At 30.3% G+C, this 21,030-nt stretch overlaps 1 protein-coding gene across 1 annotated transcript in view; it reads right to left on the reverse strand.

The window, feature by feature from the left end:
* LOC129220738 (A-kinase anchor protein 13-like) overlaps positions 1-21,030 on the reverse strand; it is a 104,071-nt gene that overhangs the window by 57,908 nt on the left and 25,133 nt on the right. The window contains 7 exon segments of the mRNA XM_054855168.1: positions 20-73; positions 2,928-2,971; positions 3,092-3,153; positions 8,930-9,010; positions 14,608-14,665; positions 18,884-18,948; positions 19,657-19,783. Coding sequence (XP_054711143.1) covers positions 20-73; positions 2,928-2,971; positions 3,092-3,153; positions 8,930-9,010; positions 14,608-14,665; positions 18,884-18,948; positions 19,657-19,783 — 491 coding nt within the window.

The raw sequence follows: 21,030 nt of genomic DNA on the forward strand, positions 1-21,030 counted from the left end.
AATAGCAAGAACTTCTTACTTAGTGGAGTTTTCATCAACAGCCACAATTTCTTTTTCTTCACAAATCACCTTGCTAGAAATTACAAGAAAAGAAATAAGAGAACATAATTCATTTGATTTTTTTTTCATTAAAACAAAAGCTTTTGGCATTTAACAGTGGTGGATTGCTTTTTTTTTTCCTTCTTTCCATCAACTATGCACAATTTTCTTCTAATTTTTTTCCCTTTCTTTTTTTATTCCAACAAGATAGTTATACGCAGGGCTGCCAACTTTTGAAAATCCAAAAACGTAGCAGCATTTTGCGGGGGGGGGGGGGGGGCGATGTTGCAGATTTAAACAGTGATGAATTGTCAACAGTATAACAAAAACAATGATACTTAACAAATTTCAAATATGATACAGAAAATATCAATACGGAATTAAAAAAATTATATTCTTCACAGAATTTTTGGCAGCTTTTCCTTTTTTTTTATTGACAAAGATTCAAAATGACTGGAACAGCGTCGTGATCTAAAAACTGATCCATCTTTACACAGCAGAGTTGGCAGCTCTGGTTATACGGAATCTAGCATCTACTACAAATATGATAGCTAAATGATATATCTTTTTCAACTTTTGGAGATCAGAAATAGACCGGGATCAAACAAATTTATAAACTAAGAAGATGACGTCACTAGTTAATGACATGTTATTTCAAGCTAGGAACAAAGCATAAAAATGATAAATGCAGTAATTTCTTTTCATGGCTGTTTATTACTTTACTGAACTAACAATACAAATTATACATGATATTACACACAAATATTTGCATTTCTAAATTCTACAACAAGAAACAAAACAGAAAACCCACACATAGAAACTACCAGAACTATAAACTAATATTTTCTATTAAAAAAAATGCATTTAAGTGCACAAAAGTTTTGAAACAACAAACTTGTGACATAAATATATAAAACTGGAAATAGTTCATGTGATCAAATATATAATGCATTTCAAGTCTTTCTCTTATATGTGTCCAAAAACATGCAAGATAAAGATTAGCTACCATTACATTTGTCAAAACTCATGCAAAATATGAAAGGTGCTAAAATAAAAATTTTAAATCATGCTCTAAAGTAAATACCAAAACTGGTGATCAATGTTTGATTTAATTTTACTTAAAAAAAAAATCACACATAATGCATACATGAACATGCTAAAATGCATGTTGAGCACACTTACTTGACCCCCAGTTTTGTGGCAACTCTGCGCCACTGAGAGTACCCACTGGGAGTGTAGTTTTTACGGGGAGCACTGCAGAACAAAAAATGTTTAGATTTTGTTTTAACTTGCATTATTTTTTAATAATCACAAAGCAGTTTAAAATGTAAAAGTCCTTTAACAGGAATTAAATTTAGAAAAAAAAAGGAGGTAGGGTGCTTGCAGTTAGTACTGCAAAAAAATAATTCATGTCTTGCCTATTTAAACATATCAGTTTATTATACACAACATAAACATTTTACTCAGACTTTTGTAAATTTTGTAGAAACAATTCTTCTAAAAAATGAATAAAAAATGTGAAGTGTGATTTTTGTATTTCCAAATCGATTTCGTGTGACTTTCCTTTGTAGAGACTAAATTTCAAAAAAAAAAAAAAATCAAAATATGTTTTATGGCTAAAGCTTTGATGATATTTCCACACATTTAGTAAGGTTTTTACAAATCATTAAGTCTCTCTCCATCACGCAAAAAATAATAATCTCTCAATTTCTTATAAATATTTCGGTAGCAAGGTTTTAATATTCTGACATTACAAAAGGAATTATAGTATTTTTCATTTAAGGAAAAGATTCTTCTCTACAATGACACATTCACCTTAACAGTTAGCTATGAGTGTGCATTATTTTTGACTACTAGGTCACACAAATATAAGTGGCATCGACTCGTAATAGTCTTAATTTGCAACCCTGATAAGCTAGATTAGCAAATGACTGTTAAAAGGAAAAAAATAAAAACTATTTAAAGATGCTATAAGCAAAGAAGTTTCATTTTAAACTAATCAGCTGTAGTGATGAATACAGGAATAATGCAAAAAAAAAAGACTTTTTCATGATGGAGAAGCAGTTTGGAGAATTATTTTACTTTAAAATAAATACATAACAACTATGAAAAAGCAAAACTACTACATGAAAAAGCATGGTTGAGCACAGCATCAATTCTTTAGGAATTAAATACCTGCCCTGTTTGAGCAAATTAACTTTCACATAACCCAATGTTCAACTTTCTCTAAGTTTTTCCGTTAATCAAAAAAAAAAAAAAAAAATTGAGGGACTAAATTTTGTTATTACAGCATTTATAATACTTTAATTCTTTTATCAGATTTTGTAGTTATTTCTTCCTTCTGAGACAAAATTAGAATAAAACTAAATCTAGTATTTTCTTTCTATTGTAAATCTCTACACTTATTGATTTTTTTAAGTTTAAACAGACTTTCTAATACTGAAAAGATTTCTTTTCAATTTTGATTTTAATAGCAAAACTTGCTGCAAATAACTATAATCCCCTACCTATTGACTGCCAAAGCCTTTTTGGTTATAAAATAGTGGTGAGTACTATCTAATAGGGACTGCAGAATACAATAGATTCTGACAACCAAGTGGCTAGTTTGATAAACCGGACAATTTTCTGAAACTTAGTCTGCTGGGTAGGCACAGGATTATTTAGTGCAGTTTAAAATAGTGTGATTGACAACATGATTAAAAACCAACTATTTTGGTAGATGGACCCCTTTTGCTGGCTTTTAATTTCTTGTAATACAATTATTTTTTGTCACTTTTAACACTATTATATCTTTCAATAACCATTTCAAATTATTCACTGCCCCCATTGAGAACTACACTGCATTATTTTAGGCAACGGATGAAGTAAAGATTATATGTAAAACTAACCTTGATGTAGGGGACGATTTTACAGGGTCTGGATTTGAAGAAACCTAAAATTAAAGTAATAAAATAAAAACATCAATACTTTAAAAACTTTTTCTTAACATTTAAAATTTCCAATATCAGTAAAAAAAATCCGAAATACTTATAGAAATCAGCCATAAACTTACAATCACACGGTTGATATCAGTTAAAGAGGACCTCTTTTCTTTACTCAACTGAGAATGCTTACCTGAAAAATAATAAGCATGCTTAAAAAAATAAAAGAAAGGAAACAAATATTTAAATTGTTTATGTTTTGAAATCAAGCTTTGTACAATATAATGTTTGGCAATTTTAGGATTGATTTAATTCAATGTCAAATTTTGCCTAAGTATCGAGACAGTCTTATAAGAAATTGAAATACAGTAAAACATGTGTAAGTTGACCACTTGCGGTGCACTACTTTAGTGGTTAACTTAAACAGGTGGTCAACCTATAGAGGTTGAATTATATGATATAGATCTAACTCTGTGCCTGAAAATAGCGGTCAACTTAAACAGGAGGTCAACTTACAGGGGTGGTCAACTTTACAGGTTTTACTGTACCACCAATAGAGAAATAAAAGTTACTTTCTGAAAACAAAAGCAAATACTATAGCAAAATGCATTGCTCAGAAAATTAAAGGACATTGAAATCTATTTAAAATGTTGTTGCATGACTGCCATTGCCAGTTTCGGTTGGCTGATCGACTATTTACTGATATGTTATGCTGTAAGAAATGAAGATACAAGAAAAAATATGCAACTTGAAACTGGTGGCAGTAGACAAGAAAAAGAGAGTCACTAGTGAGAGGTGCCATTCATCATTCAAGTCACAGCCCTAAATAGTGGTCTTCAGTTTGGCATTGCCACTCGTCTACAACCTTGGCCCAATTTTCATTATATATATATCATAGCTGCCAACCTCAAGATAAAAAAAATAGGAGCACTTAAGGGAAAAAATAGGAGCAATGAGGGTTAAAATAGGAACACCAAATCGTGGCCTGTGCTAAACCTTCCTTCTGTACCGTAAGCTTCTATAAGCACCATTACAATGCATTTCTGAATTTTCATGTTAGATTTTCAAGAAAACTACAACCAAGTATAAGATAAAAATATTTTACATTAAAAAAGCATCATTACGTAGGTACATATTGAAAATTTAAAAAAAAAAAAAAAAAAAAAAACCATGATTACTGTTTGATTTAATAAAACTGCAACCCTTTTTAAAAATATTCCTTTATACATATCCTACATGTATTGAAAATGCATTGCATAAGAACATATTGAAGATTTAAAAAAAAAAAACACGATTACTTCTTATTCTTGGAAGTAAAGCAACTTCATAGTAAAGGTCAAGACTTGGAAATCTTCTAAGTGGTCAGTGGCCACCACTGTCACCAAGTTTTGAAACACAAACTGGAGGGGAGATGGGGCAGTTTTTACAACTTTCATGAAAAAAATAGATGAATAAGACTTCACACATTTTAAAATCGAGTCATTCAATACTTTTTTTGTACATGGAAAATTCAAGTTAAAATAGATTTCTGATTTATTTAAAAAAATAAATAAATGAATGAGAAGTCAGCAGGAACCTTCATTTTAGATGAAATGGTTTCAGCTTATAACAAAGCCTCCGAGGCAATAAGGATCAAATACAGATAAAATTTCTCTTTCAAAAAAATAATTTAAAAAAAAAAACCATAACTTTTGCCTTTTGTTATTTTTAATAGTTTGCATTGAGACAAACAACCAATTCTGTTTTCGGAAACTTAGGCTATTAATAGTCTTGTCTACTTCCATGTTGCAAATGACCAAACATGGCAACAATGCAAAAAATTTAAGATGATAGATTTTTGAATTTGTCGCAATAAAAGTAATTATAAATAATTAATAATCCTTAAAAAAACTAAAATTTAGATGAAATAGACAGTTTTTAGCACATTAGCATCCAAACCAATCAGGATAACATAATATTCTGAAAAAAAAATTTTTCATTTTTCAAGAAAAAAATTAAGAATTTTCCGAAAAAAAAAAAAAAGCCCATTTCGCATTATTTTTAATAGTTTGCATTGCAATAAACATCTAATTCCGATTTTGAAAACTTGGCCACTTTAAGAGTTTTGTGTACTTAAATCTCGCAAATGACCAAATATGGCGACTAAGTCAAAAATTCAGATATAAAATTTTGAATTTGTTGCATGAAAATACTTTGAAAATAAAAAATCCCCATGAAACTACAATTTAATTGAGAATCTTTAGCACATTCGTGTCCAAAGCAATAGGGATTAGATGAAATTTTAAATAGTATACTTGTTTTCATTTCTCAATAAAATTATTTAAAATAACCAAAAAAAAAAACATTTTGCATTATTTCATTATTTCATTTTGCTTATTTTCATTAGTTTGCAGTTAAAAGAAACCCCCAATTCTGCTTAGTCTTTGAAAACGAAAGCACTTAAGCATCGTCTACTTCCATCTTCTGAATGACCAAACATGGCGGCTACGTTTTGCACGTAGCTGAAATGCTCAATGAAAAAACGATGTTCCTCCGATCGATTAGCGCTCCCACTCAGTGTTTATCTTGACCCTAATGCTTCCAGGGCATAAAATTGCCTCCTCTTTTGTTGAGTTTGTGCATAATTCCTACCTTCCAGGATAGGGAAATTTCTTCTTTTTCCTCAAAAATCGAAAAGTGTACAAGCAAAGTCAAAAAACGGAGTTTTTTGGAATAAATCGGATATTCGGAGTATGCAATAAAAATCGGAGAAACTGCGGGAAAAACGGAGCACTTGGCAGCTATGATATATATATATATATATATATATATATATATATATATATATATATATATATATATATATATATGTATGTATGTATGTTGTCTCGAAAAAAAGAAACAAATTAACTTCAAGAAAACAAGCTTTGTGATACTCTTTACACTGGATTGGCAATTACTGCTAATGTTCCACATGTTGTTAAGCGACCAATAACTCTCCAATTTTAATGAATGATTTTGTTCAGACAGTGCTCTCCCGGATATATACAATTCAAAAAGAGATGATTTTTTGTTTTCACCATTTTTCAGTAGCCATCACTCAAGGTATCTTTAGACATTGATAGCAAATAGACAAATTTTGCTCTGTCATGAATTTGGTTGCAGAAGTCATTTTAGAGATGCTTTTGCTTCATTACAACAGATTAAATTTACTTTTTATACTGTTTTGAGATTTCCTGCACGAAAACATTAAACTTTTCTTAATATTTCAATTATATGTGTTGTTGTTGCAAGTTTTAAGTGTGATGCCTTTCATCCATTTTACATTTTACTTACTTACTGCTTTTAATACTATAATAAGTGTAGTAAGTTCTGATTTTTAATATTTTTCACAAAGCAAAACATTTTTTTAATATAAATTTTATAGTTAAACATTTATAGTTAAACACCATATAAATGTCCTAAACAGAGACATACTAAAAACCTTTTCAAATTGAATCAAGCACTAAATTTTAAATATTCAATTTTCATAGCATGCATTATAAACAATAAGGGGCATGCATATTGCAGTACATTAACATACACTAAGTAAACAAAAAAATATAAACATCTACTATACAATCTCATTCAGCATTTCAATACTATAAATACTGAAAAATTTCATTAAAATCTGCAGACTAGGAACATAAAGAACTTCAGTAAAAGTTTTTCTGCATCAAAAACGCTTTCCCTTTTTACTTTATTTTTTTACTTTTAAAAATCTCAGTTAAAAAAGAAAAAAAAATGTATCAACTGCTCAGATTAAAGTAATATTAAAAACATACATTACAAGGGATGTTTGTTTATATTTTTACTATTCAACGCGTGTTAGTTTAAAAAAGTGACTTATGCTATAATAGCAGCTAATTAATTGAACAAGATCGGTCATTACCTGACAGATACAATATAAGAGGGAAGCATTAAATGTAATTGTTCATGACAAATTATAAGCAAGATTTCACAGAATTTAATTTTAGAATCTTCAATACTGATAAATTTTTAAAGATACTGATGTAAGATCAACTGCTTGAGGGGTTTTTTTTCTTTGCAAAGTTTGCAAGAGAATGCTATAGAAAATGAGCGGGCTGAAAAAGAATCAGGTATGTTCAGGGCTGAGGAATAGGAGTCGCAGTCGGACTGATTTGGGGGGTAAAAGAGTCAAAGTCAGTCTTTAGAAAACATGCCAACTCCAAGCGTCTTGTTTTCTTTAATTTTCACTGGACTCTCCTTGCATTTAAAAAAAAAATGATTACTAATTGGTTCTATTACATGTATGAACACCTATAGAAAAAAAATAACAGTTATTGTCAACCAGCTGGCTTGACTGTTTATCGAACTTTCTGTAACAGCTACCTAACGCCATCCCCTAATTTGCTTGTTTTTTTTAACTTTCTTTAACTAATAGCAACTGTCAGAAATCGGTTTTGCTTCCGAACATTTTCCAAGTAATAACTCTCAAATAAAAATAACTTTGATATCAGTAATAAAATAGTAAACGGGATGTATCCCTTGAGCAAATGGGGGCCCATAGCTCAGGAAGAAACTTTTGAGGTTGTTCGATAAATTCAAAAAAGTGAAGGCGCAAATTCAAAAGCTCGATAAAGCATATCTGTTTTTTCAATCTAAAGACTATATCTTTAAGTTTGTTTCTCAATAAAGAGTATGAAATAAAATAAGTATATGATTTCTTGGTTACAACACTCAGTTAATCTAAAAAATTTCATATTAAGGTTAATTCTAAACAGCCAATAAAATTAAAAATTTAGCTAGGATGAAATATAGGTATGGTAAAAGCTACTCCTACAAAGCAAAATACCTCTCCATTTTGTATAAAATTTATTCCAGATGTACATGTACCTGGCCTCTCCCCATAATATAGGGCCCTAATTTCATTGAAATTTTATAGATGAAATATAATTTAAGATTTATTTATAGGGGGAATTTTTCAGAATTAAAGTATTTATATTTTTTATAAAATTTGAAATTAACTTGAGGTTTCAGCAGCCATCAATCAGATAGGTATCACCTGGGGTGGACTTCCCCCTGAAGAAAGGTTTTTTGACTTAACAAAAAAGTTTTTTTCTCTTAAGATACAGCTTTCAAAAATTGAAAGCACACGATTTGATCAACATTTGTTCAACATTAAAGGAGCAAATTGATCCTTTTAATTTTTTTTTCGATAATGGGACTTTTAAGTAATCCCACTTTTAAAACCGTACCGATTGGAAAATTTCATTTTAAAATTGAATTCCTGATGTTGTGTGCATCTTAGGTTTTTTAATAAAATACAATGCAAAAATTTCATAAAAAGGAATAAATTAAAAAAGCCGGAGTCTGACGTTTCAAAATCTAGGAGCCGTAGTTGGGGCCGTTTTGCTTCCGACTATGCAGCCCTGGGTATGTTACTCTTGGTGGTCCTGAACCTAAGTTGGGAATTACTAAAGGACACAAATACTCTTTTTAAATTATTTCAAAAAACAGTATATTTAACAGCTCTGCTCTAATGATAAGACGCAGCCAAAGGAACTAAATCACCACTCTCCTAGTACGCAACACAAGGATCTGCTCCAAGAAAGAACATTTCTAAACAGGACATTGCTGAAAGAGGTTTAAAATTTTTAATGAAATAATCCCTTTTTAAAGTATTGATTATAATGATCAAAGTTTTAAGAAGTTTAAAAAAGGAATGCTAGTCAATTAGGATAAATGCTATACAATAAAAGATTTAATTCAATAACTTTTCCATTAATTAAAAAAATATATTCATTTTGCAAACATAACTTTTTTTCTTAAATAGAGAATTGACTCCCCCACTTTGTTTATAGTAAAAATAGCTGGGATAAGCAGGCAAGAGTTGAAGATAAAAAGTGTGCAATAATTTCAGGATACTCTATGAAGTGCTTCAAAAATATGAAAATAATTAGGAATGTAGTCACTTTTGTCCTAGTTACCTAAATTTATGGAACTTTGACTATGAGTTAAAGTTGGAGCTCCTAGAAGTTGCCTGTAGCGTGAAGGGTAACGGATACTTCCTGCAATGTAAATTGATTAAAAAAATAATAAGGCATGCAAAAAAAAAAAAAAAACCAACAGAAAACAAAACTCATGCAGCATTAAAAGTACATCCAGAAAGAAAGAAAAATCACACTCAGCCTTCGTCTATGTACTAATATATTTGATAATGCATATACACACACAATAATCCATAGTTATACAATGAACTATAAAATGCTTCTGCAGCTTTAAATGCACAAAGCAAACCAAAGGACTAATAAGCTTCATAAGACACGAATATTCTAATAACTTTTATTATTATTATTATTAATTCTTCATTAGTGTTTACATTTTATGCAATAAATAAACTCATTCATCTTTTTCTTATTACATCAATTATAAAAGTTTTCAAAAATGGTAATATTATTGTGATGTCATCAAGTACTTAAAATCAACAAACTTTTTCAAATGCACTTAAATTATTACGCCTTTCTCTAATTCTAACAGCAGTCACTCTGAGGATTAATAAACAACTCACTTTATGGAAGGAAAAAATATATCAAGTTCTTGATTTTACTAAATTTAAATGGCAACTGTGAAGGGGCAGACATTTTTAAAAAAGGAGACAAACAAACCATTGAAAGTGATAAGGGGGAAAAATAGGCATCAAATTTCACTTGAAAGTTTTCTAAAATATTTTGAACATTTTTCTAAAATATTTCTGAAATTTTGTTGCAAAAGACAATACTATTTTAAAACGGATAATAACAGTGCTCAAGGTTCAACAAAGTTCTGAGTTCATGAATCATTTTTCAATAGTTTTCTTTTTTAGACAAATCTGTTGCTCCAGTTACACATGTTGGGTTTCACAATGTATTAAGTTGAATTAGACTGAACTATTGGAAGGTAGTTCAGGTTGCTGTAATATTTCCAGGGTTCATACTCTATTTGGATGAAAAAATTCCATGACTTTTCCAAGACTTTTTCATGACTTCATAAAAATTTTCATGACCGTGTTACATGAAGAGAATAGTACTATTTAATACGAAACTTGTCATTTTTTGAAAATGAGCATTAGTAAAACTTCCACGTTAATGCCACTATCTCATCCAAGCATTTAATAAATGAAAAACAATCAATGTACACCTAAAAAACGAAACTTCGTATATATCTTCTTCATATAAATTTAAGTAAAGTAAAAATACAGTGAATCAAATATAATGAAGCTTAAATGTGTAGTTTTTTAATGTGCATTTTTTTTTTATAAACAGGCAGAATGATAATGAATGGGACAAAGGTTGAATGAGTTATTAACTAAATTTCAATAAATTTGCTTTAAAAGGCTTTAGTGTCAACAGTGCATTTAATCATCCAAATAACTTGACAGTACTTTGGATCTTCAAAGTCATGAAACATTCTTCGCTAAATTCTTGTTTCTAAACCAAATCTTAATTTAAAAAACACATTCAGTAGTGAATATATCTTCTGATTCAAATCTACTTGTTTACTTATTTGCACATTTTCAAATGCATAAAAATTAATAGGTTCAGAAATTCTGGAACATAGTGTTTAGTTCTTGACATTGAACATAGCAGTGGGTCGCATGGATCAGTTTTGCGAGCCATATGTTGGCCACTACTGTTTTAGGGTATAAGAATTCCCCTATTTATGTATTCTATCACCTGACTCGTGTCTTTATTTTTTAAACCTTCAACAAATTAAGATAAATTTAAAAATAAATGTTATACAAGTTATGGAAACGAACTCGGATGCAATTAAATTGCGTTTTTTGAGTGCGTGTGGCAAAAATCAAGAACGTGCAAGTTCGCTACTACAGAATATAAAATATAAAAAATGTTGAAAATAATGTAACTTCTAAATGAGTGATGTTCAAGCAGTAAAATCGCATTGCAAAAAAAAAAAAAAGTGTGGCTGCTACAGAAGTGGATGCAAAGGGATTTCAAAATTCAGATTTATTTTTGGGATTGTTCAATTTTCCAGTTTTAATAGCTTTTATGTGCAATACTGTTAAATCACTCAAAATGTCTAATGCTCTTTAAGCAACTGCTGACTTATTTTGCCCAGGACATTTTTTCATGACTCTAAATAAATTTCCATGACTTTGAATGAAAATTTCAATTTTCCATGACTTTTCCAGGTCTGAAATTTGCTAAATTTTTTTCCATGACTTTCCAGGATTTCCATGACCCGTACGAACCCTGTATTTCTAACTTATTTCTTGTCTGCATGCTATACTACAGATTAAATATTTTGTTTTAAAGTCATTGTTGAGTGAGAACTACAACTATTCTCCCAAGTTTTTCTAATAGGTTTAACACATAGCTATACAAGAGGAAATTTAATAAAGCAATTGCTACAAGATATGAACAAAACTGAATTTTACATCTCAGCAAATCATTTACATCAACCAAGCTCATTCATAATTCCCATTTCCAACCAAAAAAGTTCAGAAATATTTCTTGCTGCACTATTATATAAAATACTAAAGCGCCACATTCAAATATTTTTCAAATTTCTGGAACACAATTATCTAACATACTGATATGATCAAAATATCTAAAGAGCTAATATTGTAAATGAATTAAATTTGTATACAAAATGCATAATGAACAATCAAACGAAAACTTAACTGATAACTTTGCAAATTCTTGAGAAGAATGTTCACTTATAAAATTGTTCTGAAAACATGATGCAGCCTGGGCAAATTTTCAAGAAATGTGATCCAGGAATAGTTTAGCCTCCTTATATCAAAACTACACATATTAAAATTTTCTATACATCGAAATCCCCACAAATTTCCATGTCTATTACATAGAAAAACTGTTTCTATGTATCGAAAAAATCTATATACATCGAAAAAAAAATTTGTGACATTAGTAGGTCTTTTTTCCACTTTAGACTTCGACTCATGAAAAATGCAGGTTAAGCGAGAAAATTGTTATCACTAAAGGCTTCTGCAAAACTCACGAGGAATCTGGGGTTGAGGGTTGTGTAGATAGGTCGTTCTGGAGATTTTAAAGTTTATTTCAAATCTTAGTTGCAAGTACAGTAAAATCAGTTTCAAGTTATCCTTTTTGTCTGTTAATAGGGAAGTTGCAACCTATTAAATGTTCATATTTTGGCTATTGGATATTGTTAATTGACCCTTAAAACTAAATTATTCACCATCGCCGAATTTTAAAACACTGTGGTTGATTTTTAATGAATTTTTAAAAATCCATGCGCAAAAGTGCGCGCTTCTGAAACGTCATGAGCCTACGTCACAGGGCGCGAATAGGCAGCCTTCCGCCGAAGATTCCTTGTTTTCGCTAGGAACATTTTGAGCGTGCTGATATTTTTATTTTTTAGAAATTCAATAATCCTTTTGAACACACTATGGAGACCGGATTCGTTAAAGCACAATCTAAATAATCTTCCTCATGTAACATCAATGATGATATTCGAATATTTCCGAGAGGATGAGAGGTTTAATGTTCCAGAAACGCAAGGAGTTAAATGCGATGAGATAAGCCTTTTACGTTTCGTCTTTGAAGTCGAATGCCTGACCTTCGGCTTCTCCCCTATCGGAAGAGCGCATGACGTCACTCCTATGCCATTTGACGTCACAAGCGCTTGAACTTTAAAAATTAATTTAAAAAAAAAAAAACTACTTATCGTATCGCAAAAATTTTTTCACCTATGGTGTTCATACATGGTACTCTATCATATAAAAATAAAATTGAAAAATCGAAAACTTCCCCATTGTCATTCCTAATCTTTTTAGCTTCAGTGAAAATCATTCAAGTTAAGCAATTTGATTTTTTACTTTTCTCTCATATACATTGTCAAAACAAAAATCCTCTAATGTTGCAAATCAAGTTGAATTGTAGAAGAATGAAGGTATATGAAGGCGTGAAAATGTCATTTCTGGTAAATTTAATATTTCTGCAAGCAGAGGCCTGCTGTTATGAAAAATCGAAAAGCCATAACAAAAGTACCGAAACTTACACTCAAAATTTTCACTCAAAAACATGAAACAGCATTACAGTTGTTTTTTTTTTTTTTCAGAAACAATGCAGTGCTCACACAGTAAATGTTTCACATTTAATTTTTTAATTTTTAACTTTAATTTAATCCTATGCTCCTATGGATTAGAAATTGGCTTTCATACACGAAAATTAGCTTTAAATGTAATGTTTTAGGAGATTTTTATGATAAAATAACATTGTTTCTATATATCGAAATTTCTACATATCAAATTTTTCCCCAGCAATTTGCTACTTCAATATATGGAGGTCCGACTGTATTTCCATAGGAAAGCCCATTTGGAATTTCAAATGAGCACAAAATATTAGAGTATCAATCATTTATTCTATTTGTTTCCAAAACTCAATGTTTTAAAGTGATATATTTCAAAAATATCAATTTATAATCTTTTGACCAACCATATTCACACCTTTTCAGGAACATGAACAAAAAATAAAAGGTCTTTGTTTATACATCACACTAAAATAAGAGTTCTTACTTTCCTTTTTTTTTTTTTTTGGAAAAGGGGGGGAGAGGGATGCCTTTGGTGCTTTTGGCCACAATCTAAACAAAAATACTCAGCTAAATAATGTGAAAAGTTATTATGGATCTCTGAAAGAAATAAGTTTTAAATTAAATCCAAACCACCAAAGCATGATTAGGGCACAGGGTTGCCATGTAAAATTCAGTGAAATAGCCAAATAGTTCCCTGAAATTAGCCAAACCTACACAAAAATCACCCTCCCTGCTAATATTGGAAATTTTTAGAAGGAGATCCACTTTCCCACATTTCCAAGCTTAATAAAAACTCACAAGAGCATAAAGAACAAAATTCTGAAAATGAAAAATTAAGAGTAAAATCTATGTTGGTCCTTGCTTTAAATTTTACTTTCGTGAGACTTTTGATATCAGAGTTGTTAAATTTGTCTCCCCAATTCCATGAGACTCCCGACTTAAAAAGTGGAAATAAGTAATTAAATCAGGTATTCTAAACAGCCAAGTGTACACTCTGGAAACCAGCTTTGTTAGGCAACACTTAAAATACGTAACTGAAAATTTCAGACGAATATTGAGAATTTTTACTTAAGTTTGAGAGGTTACTTTTACCATGTAGGATAAATATTAAGTGAAATGTAGATGCATGCTTTAAAATTATATAACACTACTTGGAAAAATTTTAAAAGTCAATCAAAGGTTTGGCGAATGATTTTGACTTTGTTCTAGGCAAGTGTCATTAAAAATAGCTAAATTGGCTAACATTAGTTAAAACTGGCAACCCTGATTAAGGGTTGCCAATCAATGACATCTATGCCCTTAATGGGATTAGAGCCAAGCCAGAAGCCTTTAGTTTTTCCATTTATGCCACAGGCAGAAAACCTTAATTCTAACCAGGCATGGTATTAAAATATACTAATCAAATAGATATACAATTAACTTTTAAGGAAAAAAACCTAATTCTGTTCTGTAATAAAACATTTGTGTACAAAACCGTGAATGCCCACACAAATTTGCAGGCAAAAATGCAATGACTAAACTACACAAAATCATGCATACATTATAACTGAAAAAAATGATTTAAACAAATTGTTTATAAAAACTATCTTTTTACCTGTTGATGTAAGTAATGAAGCATTTACATCTTTTTCAGCAGATGGATTGGTATTTACCTATTGCATAAAAAATAATAATTTTAAAAAGCAGCAATCCATAAATATAGAGAAAATATCCTTGAGAATGAAAAGCAGAATAAATCATAACATATTAGATAATGATACAAAACTATTCATATGTTTATTTATTTTTCTTTTTAAATTCATAAATACACACATAGTTGTAAAAAACTTAATACAGGAGGCTGTTCAAAAATAACTATCAAATTTCAAAATTTATTTCTTACAAATTACAAAAGGCAAAAATAAAAAATTGTGGACATATAATGGAATGCAAAAGTTTAACATTTGAGCATTCCAGATCAAATTCCACACACAGCGGCAATGGTGATGTGATTATCTATAGCAGTGGTTTCCCACCTGTGGTTCTTGAACAATTTTTACGTAGCCTGGGAACAGCAATTGAAAATTAATCTATATCATTTTTACAGTTGTAACTACACTTTTGTATTTAGCTCATTTCGTCTAATATAACTGTTGTGAAACTATTAGACGGTACGTGGTCTGCTTAGGATTCAAAAGTGTACCAAGTGGTCCTCAGTAGTGAAAACAGGGTGGCGACAGGAACTGTGAAAAAAAGTTCCCTGACTTTTCCCTGATTTCCCTGATTAAGTTCACCAAATTTCCCTGATTTACGTTACCAATGATAATGGTTTTCTTTCTTTGCTCTATTGAAATTCATTGTATGTTTGTATTAAATGCAGTATTTTAAACATTTTAAGTTGTGTAAAGTTGTTGAACTAAAGATATATTTTAAAAAGATGCTACTTTTTAAATAAAATGGTTAAAAAAAAGAATTTTTTTTGGAAGGAAAGAAAAACCTACAACACAGTACATTAAATTTTTATACATGGAAAGATTATAGAAAATTAAAAAAAAAAAATACTTTACTTCCAGAAACCACTTAGCATAAGAATTTTAAGAAACTATTAAAATTACTCTTAAAAACATATGTGTATTTATGATAGAACTAAAAAGTAATTGAAATTATTTTGAACTAAGTTTTCAAACAATATAATAATTGTTGCAAGAATAACAAGTAATAGTGAAAGAATAGAAGTAATGTAGTTGTTCTTATATAACTAATTGACAGATTTATGCAAAACAGATGAAACCATTTGACATCCATTCGTAGGGAGCTTTTCTCTAATCAAGAACATAGATTTTAATGAATGAATACAGCATTTTAACAATAAAAAAATAAAGATATTTGCTTAAGTTCACAAGTTAACTCTATTTCAAATGATTTCAGCATGTAACGAAAAAAAAAATCTTAGATTGCTTTTGTAACAAACAACTTTGAATGCAAGGGAAAAAAAGCAATTAGTTAATATCAAAATATACAAAAGAATACAACTTGGTTATAAAATTTAAAAAATACTTAAGTCTGAAGAAAAGAAAACCTTTATAATTTGCGGTGACAACAAATAGTATAACGGCAAAAAAAAGTTTTTTTAATTGAAAGTTCAATTTTAGCAATTAAATTAAAAACCCAAAGAAGTAATAACTTTTAAGTTTTTATAGTATTAATTCAAAAACCAAAGATTTCTTCTTGAAATCGTGATTACAGAACTTAATTACTTCGAGACAATGGAATAAAGGCAACGGAGCTAAGACATTAATGAAGGCTTCCTCTTTGCCTGTATGGTTGTTTATTTTACGTAGCATTGAAAGCGTAAAAGGAAATTTCTAGCTAAGGTAAAATAAACAACCTAACAGACACAGAAGCAATCTTAGGAAGTTCATCCTGTGGTTAATAAGCAAGATTCAATACTTTGACTTTGAGGAAAAAAGATGTACAAATATGCGGCAGTGTATAATCGCACCTCAGTAATTTTACTTTTTTTTTTGAACAGATAATTGGCGGAAAATGCGTAGGGAATTGGAGTACTTAATAAAAAAAAAAATTTTTTTCTTCATAAAATCAATTTTCCCTGATTTTTTGTTATTTTTTCAAAATTCCCTGATATTTCCCTGATTTTTCCCTGATTAATAAAGTTCCCTGACTTTTCCCTGATCTCCCTGATCTGTCGCCACCCTGGAAAAGTCAGTGAACCACTGGTCTATAGTACTCAAAATGGTGACAATAAAAAAAGCAATTTGGTATGCTGAAATTAGTCCATTGTTGGAGTTCAAAGTGCATTTTGGCATCAGTTTAACAAATCCCTCAGCATATGCATTTACCAATGGTTTTGAATTGTTGAAGCTGTGAATTTTGTGGCTAATTCATGCGTTGCAAGAAATGAGTCACCATTTTGATATTTGCCGTGGAACATACTGTATTGCTTACATTTAATGCATAACACAAAAAAATTGAAAACTTTCTTTTTCTAAAGAAAGTAAAGCATCAGAATTGTGTTTCTACTTTTTATAGTTTGGTAAAAATAAATATTTGAAACCTCATCCTTCTTTTTGAAGTGCCCTGCATTTCTTAAAGAGCAAAACTTATAGCTCATACATTATCTCTTTATACTGTCTGACCACGGATTGTATGGAAGGACAAACATCCGTTTTACAGTCGGAAATGAACGAATCTATTATTTTTTACCGATGTTAGATTTGCAGAAATTGAGTCTCATTCAAATGCGCCAAATACGCTCATCAAATTTTTACTTTTCCCCCTTATTCACATAGATTCGTCTTATCTGGACGTTTGAAAATTCCATGCAATCCGAGGTTGGACAGTAGTTAATAAAAGTAAGGTTTCAAAGAAATTCTGGAAGGAAGTCTGTGGGGGACGTGCATCCAGGAGACCCCATAGCACCTACAGCCTTGAAAAATTGCACAAAATTACTTCGAGCTCTGGGGGTGTGCACCTGGGGTTTTATTTTTTTAAATTCAAATTAGTTTTTTTTGTAATTAATTTTTTAAGCTCAAATTTTGCATAAATTGCCTATTAAAGGGGTGAAAAATTGCTTGCACATATTATATATCGCTGGAAAGGGTAGAATTTTCCGCGCTCTACGCAATTTGTTTCAATGCTCTAACTTAAATATGGAGAGAGTTATTTGTGTTTTTAGCTCGACCTCTTTCAGGCTTTACTAAAATTTAGGCACTACTTTCTTCATTAAATCTATCAGTAAAAAGCGAAGGAATTGTTCTACAGTTTTCTTTTTGACACCACTGAAAAGAGCAGCATTTTTTACTACAGATCTAACTCGACCTATGGTTGAAAAACTTAACTTCTATCTCCAGAGGAAAAATAGTTACAAGCCGTTAAAAATCAATTTAGAATAATGTCATCTCCATTAAAATTATTGATGTTTTATTTGGCATTGCTATAGTTACCTCTTTTCCATTTGCATGTTTCTTCTTTCTTATTCACAAACTGTAAGGGTTTCGATTTTAACGGAAAATCTTAGACTCAACTCAATTCAAGCTCCGAGCTAAAGAGCAAAATATATTACTAAACACCACGAATATGAAAGTAACTTTTCAAACGTACAAAACTGCAGTTTTTTAATGCTCATGAGCCCCTTTGCCCTAACGGCTCTTCATGTTGGTACAAGTTATTTTGAAACCCGGGGAAGAGGTGCTTTTTGATCCAAAGGGAGCTCATTCTGAGTTTTAAATCTGTTTCTTTTTAATAGACGATTTAAATCTTTGCAAATCAAATAAGATTGCGAAGCAATCTTTGAGGGTTGGTGAGCGTTAGCGAGCAGGGGGCAGAGCCCCCTAGTAATGGGAAAACAAAATTTTCTGAACTTGGCTACAATTTTGGAAAAATTTACATCATATAAGAAAGCGGTGAGCCTAACATGAAGAGTGTTTCTAAAGTGAACCCCATTCTCTCCCACCCCCCGCAAAAAAAAGGAGAAATATTTACACTTTTTATCACAAAACAGTGGTACAGTGTTGCAAAGCATGCAGAAGTACAAATAGCTGAACTGGAAGCCGATGTCAAGGACATGAAGACAAGCCTTCATCGATCACAATTGTATGGGATGATTTCACTTTCGTGGTGCTTTTTTTATGATAACAGTAAGTAATAAATATTTTAACCCTTCCAACCACACGACATGAAAAACAGTTTGCAAATTTCGAAAAATAAATATTAAATAACTTGTTAAACTGAAGGACTTGTATTGCATTATGTAAAAATATTCATGGATGATTTTTTCAAACATTAAACTGCTATTGCATTTATCCAACAGGAATTTATAAATGTTTCATTTACACATAATTCAAACGAATAAACCTAAGAAATTTTTTTACCTTTTGTGGCACACAGGGAGGTACATGATCTTTACAAGAGCTATCATGAACTGCAATACAGCAATCTAATGAGAAAATGTACATTACTTTAGCAAAAATGTTCACTGAGGAAAGATATTAATACAGTAGAACAAATAAAAAAAAAAAAAAAACAACAAAAAAAAAAAAAAAAAACTAATTGAGACAATAGCTTAGCTGTTTAAATTGTTTGGATTTTGGAACTAACTAACAAAATATCGCTTAGGAAAATATTATGCCATTTTATGAAATAGAGTGGTTATACAATATATAATATACATAACGCAGTATACTACAGTACATAATTAAACACATTTTTAAACAAAATTTAACTTATTGTTTACAGAACAATAACGGGAGATTAGTTAAACCTTCATGGGAGTATGTTTGGATTTTTGATGTTTGTACATAAGTATAATTACACAACAATATTTATTAATATTAATAAATCAATAATATTCACTACACACAGACTAATAACCAAAATTTTAGTCTGAGGGTTATGTCTTGCCAAGTTTTATGTGTGAAGAAAATGATAAAAGATTTTGAAGGAAAATTGCAATATTTGATCAATCTAATTTTTTCTATGCTCTCATATTGAAAAAAATTTTTATAATTTTCACCGCCAAATTACTTGAAAATTAAATAAAAACCATTCAACTCCCCTCTCATTTTTTTAAAATTTCATATTTTAAAGATCTATTATGAATCAATTGCACAAATTTGTTCTAAAAACAAAATTTTAATATACTTACTTTCACATTTTAAAGCTGATTTATTTGCTAAAGCTCTGCTACAGACGCTACAAGTAGCTGCAGTACTGAAGCAGATAGAAACAAATTGGTGAGATGATTTTTTGTTGTCCTTGTCTTTATCTTTGTTCTAGATGCAGAAAATTAACATGTAAATGCAATAAAATTACACGTTTCTTTTTCCACAAGAGCAAAACTATTTTTTTATTTACATTTTTGCAAGAATCACTTTCATTTTGATATACTTGGAAAGTAACAGAAAATCAAAGGTCCAAAAAAAAAAAAAAAATCATACAATTTAAAAGCAAATAAAAAAAGCATGTTAATTCTTTACTGTTTTTGTAAAATACTTTTCAATTAATGTTATGAATGTGGATAATAAGAAAGTTGAGATTTATAACAATAAAATAACTCATTGACTTTGGTTTAAAACCAGTGGTGCCCAACCTTTTTCTGTCCGAGGGCCGGACTTCCTATCAAACACATTCTCACGGGCCAAAAAAACAAATACAATTTCATATGATTTTATCTTTTTAAATAACATGGGAAAATATTAAAAAGAAAAGAAAAGTACAAGCCAATACAGTAAAACCTGTAAAGTTGACCATCCTTGTAAGTTGACCATCTGTCTAAGCTGACCACTATTTTCAGGCACAAAAATTAGATCTATATCTTATATTTCAACCTCTATAAGTTAACCATTAAAGTAGTGTCCCTCCAGTGGTCAACTTGCACAGGTTTCACTGCAATTGTTATCATTAACTAAATGCGTATTTAACTGAACTCTTTTCAGAAACCAATTTCTGAATACAGTGAATTCTCGATAACTCGAATCTAAAGGGACCGACGAAAAACTTTGACTTATCGGAAGTTCGACTTACTGCTAGTTTCGGTTTTCGACATTATAATATTAAAAACCATCGAATATTTTACTTAATATGTACATATAACAGACAAAATTACAGAACTTTAAAGTTTTTAAGCACAATATGCACAGTTTCTCCATGAAGAGTTCTGAAGACAAAATTGTGTCCGGTCTTGAACTTCTCCAGCCATCCAGCACTTGTGTGGAAAGTTTCTATGTTCAGTAATACAGCAAAATTTGTTGCTTTCTCACGCAGCAAACATCTACTTATAGGAATGGCATGGTCTTGAATTGCTGGAACTACTTGAATAGAGCCAATTCTACGCCAGGAAAGGTGCACATCTTCATTTGATTTAAATTCGGATACATGGATTCACACCACTTTTGAAGTTTCTCTTTTAGCAACGTTGACAGAGTATTTGGAGCCATATTTCAATGCATTATCTTTCTTTTTGATTGTTGGATTCCTTTCAATGTTATAAATAAGATTTGCTTTACTTTCTGAATCCAAG

Source organism: Uloborus diversus, chromosome 4 (genome assembly GCF_026930045.1).
Source record: "Uloborus diversus isolate 005 chromosome 4, Udiv.v.3.1, whole genome shotgun sequence".
Classification (NCBI taxonomy): domain Eukaryota; kingdom Metazoa; phylum Arthropoda; class Arachnida; order Araneae; family Uloboridae; genus Uloborus; species Uloborus diversus.